The sequence below is a fragment of the Erpetoichthys calabaricus genome, chromosome 13 (assembly GCF_900747795.2).
Source record: "Erpetoichthys calabaricus chromosome 13, fErpCal1.3, whole genome shotgun sequence".
NCBI lineage: Eukaryota > Metazoa > Chordata > Cladistia > Polypteriformes > Polypteridae > Erpetoichthys > Erpetoichthys calabaricus.
In genome coordinates this window covers 101,775,829-101,792,298 of record NC_041406.2, presented here as the reverse complement: position 1 = coordinate 101,792,298, position 16,470 = coordinate 101,775,829, and the positions used below count along the sequence as shown (strand labels likewise).

At 37.3% G+C, this 16,470-nt stretch overlaps 1 protein-coding gene across 6 annotated transcripts in view; it reads left to right on the top strand.

Annotated features, from left to right (window-relative positions):
- Positions 1-16,470, top strand: part of LOC114663544 (uncharacterized) — a 314,220-nt gene that overhangs the window by 58,536 nt on the left and 239,214 nt on the right. For 3 of the 6 annotated variants that reach the window (XM_051935945.1, XM_051935943.1, XM_051935941.1), the window contains 2 exons: positions 517-594; positions 8,180-8,217. In XM_051935945.1, the coding sequence (XP_051791905.1) occupies positions 517-594; positions 8,180-8,217 (116 nt within the window). Of the gene's footprint in view, positions 1-516; positions 595-8,179; positions 8,246-16,470 lie in introns of all 6 variants that reach the window. The other 3 variants (XM_051935944.1, XM_051935946.1, XM_051935942.1) reach the window with 2 other exon arrangements.

Here is a 16,470-nt window from a genome sequence, read left to right as displayed (position 1 = left end):
TTGTATTACTTGTAATTGTATAATTTTTTAAAACAAAATACAGTAGTATTAATTACTGCTTATTTTAAGTTGCAGTTTAAGATTTAATTGAGAATAGTAAAATTGTATATCTTATCAAACGAGATAAATGGGCATCCTACTCTTGTAAATCAGGTTTGTTTTGAATACTTCAGTGACCCCCAAGTTATTTCTACCATTTCTATTTTTTTTATTTTAATTGATTTATTTTTTTTATTATTCATGTTTTGGTTTTTATTTTATGCCATTATTGTTTCTGGATGCTACCTTATTGTTTTGACTATCAGTGACTGTCATCAGACTTCTGTTATAAATTGGCAGCTCTCAGTTAGTTAGGTATTAGTCATTGATCAGATGATCCTTAGTGTAGTTTCCTAAGTTAGTGTTAGTTATTTTTCTGCATTTTGATTGTGTGTTTGCTTTAGGCCTTTTGGTTTTGATCGTTACAGTTTTCTTTCTGACTTTTCTGAACTGCGGTCTCTTTGACTTTTACTATAGATCCTGGAGAAGAGAAGCCACAAGCAGATTCAACTTCAGGACCATCCTTTGATGTACCTAGCCTGCCTAATGATTTTGGTAAATAAATTTATTTTATGTACAGTTGTGCTTGAAAGTTTGTGAACCCTTTAGAATTTTCTATATTTCTGCATAAATATGACCTAAAACATCATCAGATTTTCACTCAAGTCCTAAAAGTAGATAAAGAGAAACCAGTTGAACAAGTAAGACAAAAATATTATACTTGGTCATTTATTTATTAAGGAAAATGATTGAATATTACATATTTGTGAGTGGCAAAAGTATGTGAACCTTTGCTTTCAGTATCTGGTGTGACCCCCTTTGCAGCAATAACTGCAACTAAACATTTCCGGTAACTGTTGATCAGTCCTGCACACCGGCTTGGAGGAATTTTAGCCCATTCCTCCGTCCAGAACAGCTTCAACTCTGGGATGTTGGTGGGTTTCCTCACATTAACTGCTCGGTTCAGGTCCTTCCACAACATGTCAATTGGATTAAGGTCAGGACTTTGACTTGGCCATTCCAAAACATTAACTTTATTCTTCTTTAACCATTCTTTGGTATAACGACTTGTGTGTTTAGGGTCGTTGTCTTACTGCATGACCCATCTTCTTTTGAGATTTAGTTCATGGACAGATGTCCTGACATTTTCCTTTAGAATTCTCTGATATAATTAAGAATTCATTGTTCCATCAATGAAGACAAGCCGTCCTGGCCCAGATGCAGCAAAACAGGCCCAAACCATGATACTACCACCACCATGTTTCACAGATGGGATAAGGTTCTTATGCTGGAATGCAGTGTTTTCCTTTCTCCAAACATAACACTTTTCATTTAAACCAAAAAGTTCTATTTTGGTCTCATCCATTCACAAAACATTCTTCCAATAGCCTTCTGGTTTGTCCACGTGATCTTTAGCAAACTGCAGACGAGCAGCAGTGTTTTTTTTGGAGAGCAGTGGCTTTCTCCTTGCAACCCTGCCATGCACACCATTTTTGTTCAGTATTCTCCTGATGGTGGACTCATCAACATGAACATTAGCCAATGTGAGAGAGGCCTTCAGTTGCTTAGAAGTTACCCTGGGGTCCTTTGTGACCTCGCCGACTATTACACGCCTTGCTTTTAGAGTGATCTTTGTTGGTCGACCACTCCTGGGGAGGGTAACAATGGTCTTGAATTTCCTCCATTTGTACACAATCTGTCTGACTGTGGATTGGTGGAGTCTAAACTCTTTAGAGATGGTTTTGTAACCTTTTCCAGCCTGATGAGCATCAACAACTTTTTTTATGAGGTCCTCAGAAATCTCCTTTGTTCGTGCCATGATGTACTTCCACAAACATGTGTTGTGAAGAGCAGACTTTGATAAATCCCTGTTCTTTAAATAACACAGGGTGCCCACTCACACCTGATTGTCATCCCATTGATTGAAAACACCTGACTCGAATTTCACCTTCAAACTAACTGCTAATCCTAGAGGTTCACATACTTTTGCCACTCACAAATATGTAATATTCGATCATTTTCCTCAAAAAGTAAATGACCAAGTATAATATTTTTTCTCATTTGTTTAACTAGGTTCTCTTTATCTAATTTTAGGACTTGTGTGAAAATCTGATGATGTGTTAGGCCATATTTATGCAGAAATGTAGAAAATTCTAAAGGGTTCACAAACTTTCAAGCTCAACTGTATGCATATATGTGCACATTTTCAAATCTGCTAAATCCAATTTAGTTTCATACATTCACTGTGTATTCAGACCCTTTCACTTTCTTACACTTCATTGTGTTGTACAGTGATCCCTCGCTATATCGCGCTTCGCCTTTTGCGGCTTCACTCTATCGCGGATTTTATATGTAAGCATATTTAAATATATATCGCGGATTTTTTGCTGGTTCGCGGATTTCTGCGGACAATGGGTCTTTTAATTTCTGGTACATGCTTCCTCAGTTGGTTTGCCCAGTTGATTTCATACAAGGGACGCTATTGGCAGATGGCTGAGAAGCTACCCAGCTTACTTTTCTCTCTCTCTCTCTCTCTCTCTCTCTCTCTCTCTCTCTCTCTCTCTCTCTCTTGCGCTGACTTTTTCTGATCCTGACGTAGGGGGTGTGAGCAGGGGGGCTGTTCGCACACCTAGACGATACGGACGCTCGTCTAAAAATGCTGAAAGATTATCTTCACGTTGGCTACCTTCTGTGCAGCTGCTTCGTGAAGCGACATGCTGCGCAGTGCTTCGCATACTTAAAAGCAAACAGCCCTATTGATTTGTTTGCTCCTTTGAAGAGGAAGATATGTTTGCATTCTTTTAATTGTGAGACTGAACTGTCATCTCTGTCTTGTCTTGAAGCACAGTTTAAACTTTTGAAAAAGAGACAAATGTTTGTTTGCAGTGTTTGAATAACGTTCCTGTCTCTCTACAACCTCCTGTGTTTCTGCGCAAATCTGTGACCCAAGCATGACAATATAAAAATAACCATATAAACATATGGTTTCTACTTCGCGGATTTTCTTATTTCGCGGGTGGCTCTGGAACGCAACCCCCGCGATGGAGGAGGGATTACTGTATATTTAATTTTAGTTGGGTACATTTGCCATTTGTGCCAATCAGTCTACACTTAGTAACCCATAATGACAATGTGAAAACCTGTTTTCAGACTGGTTTCCAAATTTATTAAAAATCAAAAACCAATATCTTTCATTTATGTAACTATTTAAACCCTTTGCTGTGTCACTCCAAATTGTGGGGTGGTGCATCCTGTTTTCTTTAATTGACTGGAATCAACTTGTGTTGATTTGAATTAATTTCTAAAATGGCAAATTTATCCATTTCAAATTAAAATTGCAACAAAAAGTGTGCAGAAAATGAAAGGATCTGAATATATTCTGAATCCACAGTATGTATGCATCACGGTGATTGTGTGTTTTATTTATATATATAAAAACGCACACACAATTTTTGCACCAGCATTTCTTTTATATATAAAAACACACACACACAATACATACACATATATACACTGCTCAAGAGTATGCAGGAGATACTAGGAGACGGGCTGTTACACGAGGAGAGTTACACAGGGCCGTAGAAGGTCATCTACCCAGCAGAAGGTATCTGCTCCTTTGTGCAAGAAGGAACAGGAGCAGCACTGCTAGAGCCCTACAAAAAGACCTCCATCTGGCTACTGGTGTGCATGAAACAGACTCCACGAGGGTGGTATGAGGGCTCAGCGTCTTTTAGTGGGGCCAGTGTTCATAGCCCATCACTGTGCAGCTCGATTGGCATCTGCCAGAGAATACCACATTTGGCAGCTTCGCTATTGGCACCCTGTTGTCTTCACAGATGAAAGCAGGTTCACACAGAGGAGTGAAATAGTGTAGAGATGCCATGGTGAATGTCATGCAGCATGCAACATTATCCAGCATGACTGGGTTGATGGTGGGTCAGTGATGGCCATGGGTGGCATATCCTTGGAGGGTCACACAGACCTCCACTTTCAGTGTTGTTAGGTACTAGAATGAAATCCTCAAAGCCATTGTCAGACCTTATGCTGGTGCAGTGTGCCCTGGGTTGCTCCTGGTGCATGACATTGCCTGGCTTCATGTGGCTAGAGTGTGTAGGCAGTTCCTAGATGATGATGGCATTGATGTCATCCTTGTGTATTGGTCCATCTCCTGATATCTCCTCCATGCTCTTTAGACTGTGCTAGGAGACACAGAAAATCTATTTGTGATGGTACATATAGATGTGCCATCCTGGAGGAGCTGAACTACCTGTGCTAACTAAATCAGCTGCAAGTACCACCTCATGCTACCAGTAGTGACAAGGACACTAAAAAAACAAGAGAAAAATCAGTCAAGAAGAATATGAGAGCAATTGTCTATGTCCACCACCAGCAAAACCATTCCCTTTTTATGGGTTGTCTTGCTGTTGTTTCTCCAGTGCTTTTGATGTCACTTTGATTTGCACCAAAGCAGGTGACGTTGTTTCACAATTGCTTCCTAATTGGACAGATTAATATTCCTGGAGTTTAACTGACTTGCTGTTAGACTGTGATAATTAAGGCCGGGTTTATACTTCACACGACGCATGCTGCAGCGGATGCTCCTGCTACGCAAGCGTTTTACTGTTTATACTTGCATGCATACTTTGCGTAAATATGGAAGAATCCAGCAGGTGGCAGTGCGAGATGTTATCACGGTGAGAACAGGTTTGGCTTCTCTGTGTTGTGAATTGCCTGGAACACCCATTAAATTCCGATGACATCTTACTGCAATATCTCTAAAAAGAACGTTTAATGATTAAATCCATCAGTCCAGGAATGTGTCCATGAACGGGGCCTCAGCTCATCGCAAGGTGACTACAAGCAGACACGCGCACACACTGAAAGATTTGTCTGTAAAATGTAACATACATACTTTAATGCATTTCATCATGAACGTGATATCAAGTATAAATCTAAAGACTCTAAATTTGCAGAGAGTTGGAATATCGTACATTTAATGTGTTCTGTGTGGTGATCTATTGCTGCTTTCCGCTGCTGTCAGGTCCAAGAAGCTCATAACGATTAAAAACTGGGTTGGCGTTTACGACGTTCTGCTTTAATGATAAAGTAAACTACGAGATTAAAGTGGACATTTTTCAAAATTAAAACCGAAATTTCCACTTTAATTCCAAAATACACGTTTTCACCATGTCCTTAATTTTTTTTTCTCTGTGGCTCAAATACAACGCTGTATATTATGTTGCTGTTGTGAAGTTGCAAAAAAAAAAAAAAAGATGGCACAAATGATGGCATGTGAGACTTTTAAAATGTATCATGTCATTACGATCGGGAAAATGCGACGTTTGAATATAAAAGCACCACAAATGCATCTGTATGTCGGCATTTTGCTTCTCCACATTGAACCATTCATCAAACATCAATGTGCGCACATCGATCCTGTAGGATCCGCATAGAGGCTTTCTGTCACATGTAGATAGTAAACAGAGACTCTGCTGTCACATTCCAACTTTTATCACACTGCGCTCCCCAACCTGACTTTTTGCCAGTACTGCAACTCGTGCACGCGTCGCGTTAATGTCAAATGAACGCTGGGAACGTGTGGCAGCCATGATGCGTGCGTGTACGCGTTCTGAGCATGAAGTATAAACGAGCCCTAAGTGTTCCTTTAATTTCTTTGAGCAATATACTGTAAATATTTACTTATATGTATGTGTTTGTTTACTCACATACAAATAGACATCTTAAGACTTTATTTGAGTTTACTGATGTACATATATCAGAATTAGTCAGTAATTTGCTGGGAAGATTGAAATCACATACAGCTGTCTCAATGAGGTTACAGGAATAATTAAAGTTAGATAAATGATCTCTAAGCAGAAATTCCACATTTTTAGCCTAAAATAAAACATGTATAGCATTGATTAAGGGCTTGGTTTTTATTTATTAGCTAATTTTTTTTATGGAATGCGCATTTTTGTGCAGTTTATGCAGTAGTATAGAAGGGACACTTAAAAAGTATTATTATTCAGTACTTCATTTTTATTGCTGGTGAAGAGCAAGCAATCCATTAAAGGAATGTGACATCAGTTTCAGTGCTTCACTAATACCAGTTGAGAGTTCCAGGCTCTGTGCTGATGAAAAAACATAAAACACTTTAAAAGGAAATACAATCGAAAAAAAATACCATGAGCAATCTAAACACTGTGAAATGTAGAAGTTGTTCTGCCTAAATCATCAAAAATTTAGCACAATTTTGTGCATTACCCATAGGGCATGAATCGACCCTGATTGGATTGACAGGCTTTTGCAGGGCAGGCCTCCATATATAAAAATAATATACTGCCAGTTTAGAGTGTCTTATTCAGCCTGTCCTACAGGCCTTTGGATTGCAGGAGAAAAAGAATACATTTTATTCTTTTGGGTTTTTGTAAAATATTTAATATGCTATCTTAATTTATAGTGTGTGTGTGTGTGTGTATAATATATCTAAATATCTACATATCCTTATCTATATATAGATATATATACACAGTACTGTGCAAAAGTTTTAGGCAGGTGTGAAAAAATGCTGTAAACAAAGAATGCTTTCAAAAATGGAAGTGTTAATCATTTATTTTCATCAATCAACAAAATGCAGTGAATGAACAAAAGAGAAATCTAAATCAAATCAATATTTGGTGTGACCACTGTTCGCCTTCAAAACAGCATCAATTCTTCTAGGTACACTTGCACACAGTTTTTGAAGGAACTCGGCTGGTAGGTTGTTCCAAACATCTTGGAGAACTAACCACAGATCTTCTGTGGATGTAGGCTTCCTCATATCCTTCTGTCTCTTCATGTAATCCCAGACACACTCGATGATGTTGAGATGAGGGCTCTGTGAGGGCCATACCATCACTTCCAGGACTTCTTGTTCTTCTTTACACTGAAGATGGTTCTTAATGACTTTGGCTGTATGTTTGGGGTCGTTGTCCTGCTGCAGAATAAATTTGGGGCCAATCATACGCCTCCCTGATGGTATTGCGTGATGGATAAATATCTACCTGTATTTCTCAGCATTGAGTACATCATTAATCTTGACCAAATCTCCAACTCCATTTGCAGAAATGCAGCCCCAAACGTTCAAGGAACCTCCACCATGCTTCACTGTTGCCTGCAGACACTCATTATTGTACTGCTCTCTAGCCCTTCGACGAACAAACTGCCTTCTGCTACAGCCAAATATTTCAAATTTTGACTCATCAGTCCAGAGCACCTGCTACCATTTTTCTGCACCCCAGTTCCAAGGTTTTCGTGCATACTTGAGTCGCTTGGCCTTGTTTCCACGTCGGAGGTATGGCTTTTTGTCTGCAACTGTTCCATGAAGACCACTTCTGGCCAGACTTCTCCGGACAGTAGATGGGTGTACCTGGGTCCCACTATTTTCTGCCAGTTCTGAGCTGATGGCACTGCTGGACATCTTCCGATTTCGAAGGGTAATAAGCTTGATGTGTCTTTCATCTGCTGCACTGTTTCCTTGGCCAACCACTGCGTCTACGATCCTCAACGTTATCCTTTTCTTTGTGCTTCTTCAAAAGAGCTTGAACAGCACATCTTGAAACCCCAGTCTGTTTTGAAATTATTGTCTGGGAGAGACCTTGCTGATGCAGTATAACTACCTTGTGTCTTGTTGCTGTGCTCAATCTTGCCATGACATGAAACTGTCTTCCACAACCTCACCTTGGTAGCAGAGTTTGGCTGTTCCTCACCCAGTTTTAAGCCTCCTACACAGCTGTTTCTGTTTCAGTTAATGACTATGTTTCAACCTACGTGTGACATTGATGATCATTAGCACCTGTTTGGTAGAATTGGCTGATCATACACCTGACTATAATCCTACAAATCCCTGACTTTGTGCAAGTGTACCTATAAGAATTGATGCTGGTTTGAAGGCAAAAGGTAGTAACACCAAATATTGATTTGATTTAGATTTTTCTTTTGTTCGCTCACTTTGCATTTTGTAAATTGATAAACAATCATTATTTATATTTCTGAAAGCATTCTTTGTTTACAGCATTTTTTCCACACCTGCCTAAAACTTTTGCACAGTACTGTGTGTATATATAATAATAAAATCTTCTTTTTATTCTGTTTGTTCTAGACAAAGACCAGCCTTTGTTAAATATGTTGCTGACAGAGGTCTTCAAATTGAAATCTCAACGTAAAGGTTAGTAGAATGTATTTTGTATTTCTTTATATTATCAATTGCTCTGGGTGCTGAGGGGACTGAAGTGGACAAATGAAAGAGGCAATGTTAACCACTGCACCCTGTGTAACATTATGACTATGGTATGAGCCTAATAACAAACGTGAAAAGCAGCCATTATCAGTTGTTTTGCCATGCTTTTAAGATTCAAGGTTAAAAGTTACTAGTTTAACACAGTAATTGTCCTTTGCTTACCAGACTATCCATGACATTTTTGCACAATGTGTCCCCCAGGCAGGACACCTCCATATTTCAAATGTGTTTGTGTACATTGCAAAAAAAGTCAGTCAAAGCAATAATGATATTTCTAAATACCCAAGAATAACTTCTTTCAAATAAATCATAATTTTCCATGTTGTATTCTCTTCCAATATTAAAATATTTCCACACGTATATTCTGAAGCAAGCAGCATGTCACAGCTGAGGTAATCTGATTTAATCAGAACTTTCACCTACATCGAGCCACGTACAGTGAAAGGCTCATTACTATTGGATAGCTGAAGTTCACACATTTTCAGTAATGTGTAGTTGTTTATGACTGGTTATTTGTAATATGAATCACAGTTGTGTGTAAAAGGTAAGAAACAAATTGTTTGTGTGACAGCTCAACTTTACACGCAAAATTTGAGTCAGAGTCTGATCACAGTTTTGACTCTATTAAGATCAACACATTTTCTGGAGGACTCAATGCTATGCTTTGTTTATAAGTAGTGCTTAGTATAACTTTGAAGCATCACGGTGTACATTTTTACAGCTCAAGCATCATGGGTTCAACTACCATACCCAGACGCTGTCTGCCTCACATTCTGCCTTTATTAGTTTTCTGATTAGTAGTCCTACAGTTTCAACTTGGAGTACCTGCAATGTTTCTTAGCATACCGGCAACCTGTGCCTCTGAGAAGTTTCATATAAGCTGCTCCATTCTGACCCCCCCCCCCCCCCCCCATTTGATCGAATGTCACTGTATTATGCCACTTGTGTCACTGGTTCGCAAATGAGAAAAGAAACGGTCATTACAGCCTGTTACTTCTTCACAGCATTATTTCTCCTCCTGCCACTCTCTCCCCTGATCGACCCTGTGCAATTTTTGTTTCCCGTTTCTAATCTCCCTTTCTTCAAACACCCATGCATAAATGAATGATTACAAAGTGGAAATAAAATCCAAGAGCAGCCGTAGGGTAGGGGGAGTGGAACCCTGTGCTTCTGGACCCTTACCACATCTTAGATTCTTGGTTCATGGTAGTTTACACCCAAAAGCAAACCAGTAGTGAATGAAGAAAGTGCACAGATACTTAGGATAGGTGCAACCAGTACTGCCTTTTATTACATAAACAACAGATGAAAGTGAAAAATAATAATCAATAAAAATTGGTGTCATGAAAAATTATTATTGCACAGTCCTGTAATGAGACACACACCAAAAAAATAACTATATGCAAAAAACTGGAGTCTGAAAATAAAGAGCTATTTACAGATATTTATAAGTCTTGCGCTTTTTTTTAGAACATTAGAACAATCTATACGAGAACAGGCCATTCATCCCAACAAAGCTTGCCTGTCCTATCCACTTAATTCAGGTCTAGTCTGGAAAGTTCCTAAAGTGTTACTGTCTACCATGCGAACAGTCTATACGAGAACAGGCCATTCATCCCAACAAAGCTTGCCTGTCCTATCCACTTAATTCAAGTCTAGTCTGGAAAGTTTCTAAAGTGTTACTGTCTACCATGCTACTTGGTAGCTTATTCCAAGTAGCTGTGGTTCTCTGTGTCAAATTTACCTTTAACAAGTTTCCAACTGTGTCCCTGTGTTCTTGATCAATCATGTCACCTCTTAATCTTCTTTTGCTTAAACTGAAAAGGCTCCGCTCTTTTAATCTCTCTTCATAATTCATCCCCTTTAGTTCTGGAATGAGCCTAGTCGCTCTTCTCTGAACCTTTTGCTGCTATGTCCTTTTTGTAGCCTGGAGACCAAACTGCACACAGTACTCTAGCTGAGGCCTCAGCAGTTTATTATAAAGCTTGAGGATAACCTACTTGGACTTGTACTGTACACACTGCTATATAACCTGACATTCTCTTATCCTTCTTAATGGCTTCTGAACGCTGTCTGGAAGTTGATAATGCAGAGTCAACTGTGATGCTTAAATCCTTCTCATTAGGCTTAATTGTCAGACCTCCCATTGTGTATTCATACCTAACATTTTTAATTCCGTGTGTAATACTTTACATTTATTGACACTAAACTTCATCTGCCACAAATATACCCAAGTCTATGTGCTGTCCAAGTCCCTCTGTACTGATTTAGCCAATTCCAGAATATCTGCCAATCCTTTCTTGGTATCATCTACAAACTTAACCAGCTTGTTACTTATATTTCTAACAAAATCATTTATGTATATTAAAAATGGCAGCGGCCATAGCTCTGACTCCTGTGGAACACCACTCTTAAATGCTTTCTGAAAGTCAAGATGAATAATATCATATACTTCCTCACAGAATTTCAGCAATGTAGTAAAACAGGACCTCCCTCTTCTGATCCCATGCTGACTGTTCAGAAAAACTCCTGTTCTTGCCATGTGCTGTTCAATCTTATCCTTAAAAATTCCTTCCATTAATTTTCCTGTGATGCATATTAAGCTTTACTGGCCTGTACATGCTTGGATCTGCCCAGTCACCCTTTTTATATAATTGAAAAATATTTGCTATTTTCCAGTCCTTCGGAATCTCCCCTCTGCGCAGTGACTCATTAAAAATATATGTTGTCACTAGCCTCCCTAAGAACTTGAGCATAAATATTATCTGGTCCTGGTGATTTGTTTGATTTCAGCCTATTTAATCTGAGCAGTACTTCTCCCTCTATAATTTCCCAATCCTTCAGTTCTTCCTTAGTAGACCTATTTACCGCTGGGAGGTTATCCACTTCTTCACCTGTGAAAACATCAGAAAATTGCAAGTTTATAGCATCCACTTTTTCTCTGTCTGTACCCTTTAATTCCTCTTTACTATTTCTGATGTACTTTACCTCCTCGTTGATTGTTCTTTTACTACTAAAATACTGAAAGAATCTTAGGGTCATCTTTTGCCTTACCTGCTATATTCCTCTCCAACTGTCTTTTAGCCTCCCTAATATCTTTCCTAATGGGTTGCCCTCATATTTTCATATGCCCAACAATTCACTTTGGAGTTATTAGTCTTACTGTATATGCCTTATAAAGCTGTTTTTTCCTTTGCAGCTTCTTTTTTAACTCTTCATTAACCCATTGTAGAGTTTGTTTTTTTTTTTTTTTTAATTTCCTGTTAATTCTGAATTTAGGAATGTATCTGTCCTGCATTACATGTAAAACATTTTTAAACCTGTTCCACAGCTCCTCGACTGCCTCCACACTTAAAAGCTTATTCCAGTCTATCCTCCTTAGACTTTGCTGCATCTGCTCAAAATTCCACAGTTAAAGTTAACAATTTTAGTCATTGCATCCGCACTCTTACAAAACACTGAGAATTGCATTATATTCTGGTCACTTGACTCCAGTGGTTCAATCACCTCTACACCCTCAATTCTATCATGAATATCACAAAATAGCTTAGCTGTTTACTAAGTAAATGAGCTTGATGGACTCCTGTCAATTGTCAAATTTATTTTGTTCTTACAAACTTTTAAGAAGTACAGTATCCAGAAGCATAGAAAATTTCAATAAATAATACTTTTAGAAACCAGGATCAAAGCATTAAACAGTAAAATAAGACAAAAACAAAAAACACAAAGTTTTGGGTTAGATTAAAAAAATATTTAATGTGCCTAATTACTGAAAATAATAAACATATATCATAATGTGTGAAACCATATACTATCATATGTATTTAGGTGGAGAGAAACAGAATGAAATAAGAGAAATGTCACTGTAATAGTAGGTCCTTTTGACCAGGTTGTATTAAGTTGCCATAAAAATTGCCTAACATTATTCAACAGTTCTATTCTCTTTTAAGATTTTTTTGAAGTAGTCAGCCCATCCATCCATTCTTAAATTAGTGTGCAGCTAGATCAATGCAGAAAGACAATTAATTGAAATGCACAATCAGATATATGACAGAACTGTTGGAGGAAAATAAATGTACAGTTTTGAAATGGACAAGATGCAGACCTAACCTCCATTGGAATATTCTTGCCACACGCTTCAATAGTAAACATCTTTTTGTAGTTGTTGTTAATGATACATTTTCTAACTATAATTAATAAGTAAATAAATTGCAACATTTTGTGTGACTTGTACTCATTTATTTCTAATGTTAGATTTCGATTAAACATCTGATGACACTCACTGTAAAAATTATGCATAGTGTAATAAATCATATGAGAAAACAGTTTTTTCAACACATTTTGGTATGGATCTATAACTAAATATGTATGTTGATCAAAAGGTTCTGAGCCAAAGTTTTTGCTCCTATATATTAAAATATATGCATTACATTTCTAGTATGTGTGCTTTCTGGTGATTGTTGCTTGTTTCAGAATCAAGTCAAGATAGAAACCTAAAAAACAAATACATTCAAATATTGTACTATCATTGAACTTTTAATGCTAAAGAACAATGTGCTGTAGGTGATTTATTCTCATATAAATAAAATGTATTATTATTTCCTACTTATCTTATGTTGGGACTAGCTCCCTTCATATGCCACAGTTAAAATATAAACAGTAGATTTCCAATATATTTGGCTTTCTCTCAGAAATAATACCAAGCGTGGCCGGCTTCAGCATTGACAACAAAAACAATATTGCCACCATTGAAGAAATCATAATTTTCAATCAAAATGTGATGGTGCATTTCATATGGTGGGCTAAAGGGGTTTAATATGAGTTACCTGAATCCATTATATCAATGAATGAATAAATATGAGCAGGCTCTGTGTGTAGTACAGTTCTGTGTCCAGAATGGTAATTCCTAAAATGATACATAATGACATCTAATATTCCAAAAGTAATCTTGAGCTCATTAATTGAGGGTAGTAGAAATATAAGTAGTATGTCATAACTTTGGATGAAACTTGGGTACTGTGACACAAGAGCCCAAACAACATTTGAAGTACAGGAAGCAGGATGGTTCTCTAACACTAAAGAAATTCAAAGGCCTTTACTAGCAGGATCACATACATATGTTTTATGCAGTGTTGAGGGTGTAGTTTATATTGATTAGGTGCCTCAGAAGACCCACATAAGCTGCCAATATTACACTGGTTTGCTTTTCTGTTTGCAGCAGTCAATCAGAATAATTAAATGAGTCAAACTGTTGAACATCTCTCATATGTCTCATAGCTTTCCTGTTGCTCATACTGTATGAGTTGCAAAAGCTGCTTTATGAAAATGTGGATTCAAACTGACACCATACTCTGATATCCAGACCTTGGCCCACTACCACTTGTTGCCCAATCTGAAAAGATACCTCATATGCTGTATCAATAATGAAGATGACAGCTGAGCTAAAGAAAAGTGGTTGCACATGGCAGTTCATTTACTGTAAGCCCATTTGTTTTAAACTTAGTAACTATTTGATGTGGAAATCAAGACTAATTAATAGGGGTATGAAATATATTTGCACATATTTAGATATCAGATTTTTATGATATGATAAATTCCTTAAGAATATAGCAGACAAATGTTGAACATATGTCTGTACAAAACACATTCTTCTAATAAAATACAACTGAATGATGCTTTTCAATTCTTAGGTCCTAGTATACTAAACAAATTAACAGAAAAGGCAAACAAATGTTCAGTTTATTTTTTTTATTTATTTTTCTATGCCTGACTTTGTTGAATAAAAGTTTACAGCACTACAGTATACTGTACCTTTAATGTGCTAACAATAAATTGCTAAACCTTACCTGAGCATTAAAACTAATCAATAAACACAGAATATTGTTTTAATTTAATTCATTTTAATTAGTATGCACATAAACAAATCATAACAAAGTGAAATTTGCTAAATTTTAGAACAGAGGAGAGGAAAACAAAAATTCCAGCCAGCAAAATTTTTGGCGAAGAAAATATCGCAATTTCTACATTTATGTTTAACAAACAAGGTCATGGTTAAAGTTGAACAGTTCTAAATACCTAAGCCATCTTCCCACACACTGTACCCTTTCATAGAATTATACAATAAGAATATATTGTGGACAGTGTAAATAGATGTTTCAATCCCTTCAGTGTTCCTCCATTGGCCCCCAGTGTTCAGTTATCAAATGCAATGTGCCAGAGAGTACTACACTTGCATCAAATCTTCCTAATTCAAGTCAAGTATTAAAATTGTAGACATTATGTCCATTTACAATGTTTTTTTATTTTTTTAGCAACTTTGAAAATAAGGCAGGAGCCAGGCCTGGATTACTGGCCAGGTCCATTACTGACCAAGCCACACTCTCATGCAGGACTAATTTAGAGTTGCCAGGAAACTCACCCTGTAGAAGTTTGGATTATAGACGAAAACCCAAGGAAGACACAGTTTCATGGGTCTGGATCTGAACCAAGGACTCAGTAGCTTTGAAGCAACATTGTTAACCACTTAGCTACTAGTAAATGTGTAATTGTCCGTCTTAAATTATTGTGTTTAGACAGAAATTAAGTTAATTTTATTTTTATTTCTGATCATTCAGCTGAAATCACAAGTTGCTTGCATACTCAATACTTCTGATGCATGGTGTATTTATTTACCAAAGATAATCTAATTATTGCTTCTCCATGTGTAGATTTTTAAGGCTCCATTGGTATATACGAACTCAAAGTCACTAAATAAAAAGAGCTCATATCATTAGGCAATTCACAAGTGATCATTCCACAGGTAATAGACAGACTTTTACCAAAAATATATTTGTAATGTCAGACATTTTGTAAAACTATGTCACTGCTGTTCTTCCAAGTCCTTAGGTTTCTTTTTTTTTATGTTTTGAGAATGTCCCACAATCTCAGCTTTTTTGTAATACAACAGATTCAGAAAGTATTTAGACCTCTTCATGTTGTGCAAACTTTATTGTGTAGTAGATTTCATTTTAAATTCAATTTCTGCCCATCAGTCAACACTCAATAGCCCATTATGTGAAAGCATGTTGTTCACAAAGGTTTGAATATTTATTAAAAATCAAAAAGTGAAATTTGTCATTTATATAGGTATTCAGATCCTTGCTTGTGCACTTCAAATTGTGTTTAGATGGATCCTGATTCTTTTGATTATCCTCAAGATGTGTCTAGAACTTTATTGAAGTTCACCTGTGGCAAGTTCCATTGATTGGACATTGTTTAGAGAGGCACAGTCTGGTGTATATAAGGACCCACAATTCACAGTGCATGTGACAACCAAAAAAAATAAAAAAACAAACAAGCTATGAAATCCAAAGAAATCTCAGTAGACCTCTGTGATAAAATTGTAGTGTGTCTTGATCAGGGCTAGGACCAGAACTCTTTCTAGTTGTTTGTCTGAGTAACTGAACAAGAAGGACCATGGTCAGGAAGGTGACTGAGAACTCAGTGATCAATTTAATAGCTTCAAAGGTCCTCTGCTGAGTTTTGAGAATCTGTCGGAAGAACTTGCATCACAGCAGCTCTCCAGCAATCAGTGATGTGTGTTAGATTAAAAGGCATATGTTAGCCCAGCTGGAAACATCCAAGACAATGGAGTGGCTTTAGGTCAAGTTCCTGACCATTCTTAAATGGCCCAACCAAAGCCTAGACTTTAACCCATAGATGCAGGCAACTGTGTCTATAAAAATAGTCAGAATTGGCCAGAGGAGAGATCAAGTTTGATTTACAACAATCAAAATCATAATTGCACTCATTCACTTCCTGAGAACACTGCAGTTTTTTTCATGGTCTCTCATGTTTAAATCATTATGGACAAATATGCATTATGAGTGCATCATCCCAAAATGAAATTATGTATCATATTGTAAGGTTTATATGTCATCACACCGTTTCACCTGTGTCAGCCATGGCTGACCCTTCTAGATACTACTGCCATACCTGGCCTGAATACTGTCGACATGGATTTTGTACTTTGTGGGTTTATCTGTGTTCTTCTATTTTCCTCACACATCCCAAAGACATGCATATTAACTTGAGTGATAATTCAGAATCACTCATAATTAAGTTTGTGTACCTGTGATGGACTGGAGCCCTGTCGAGGCAGGACTGACTCCTAC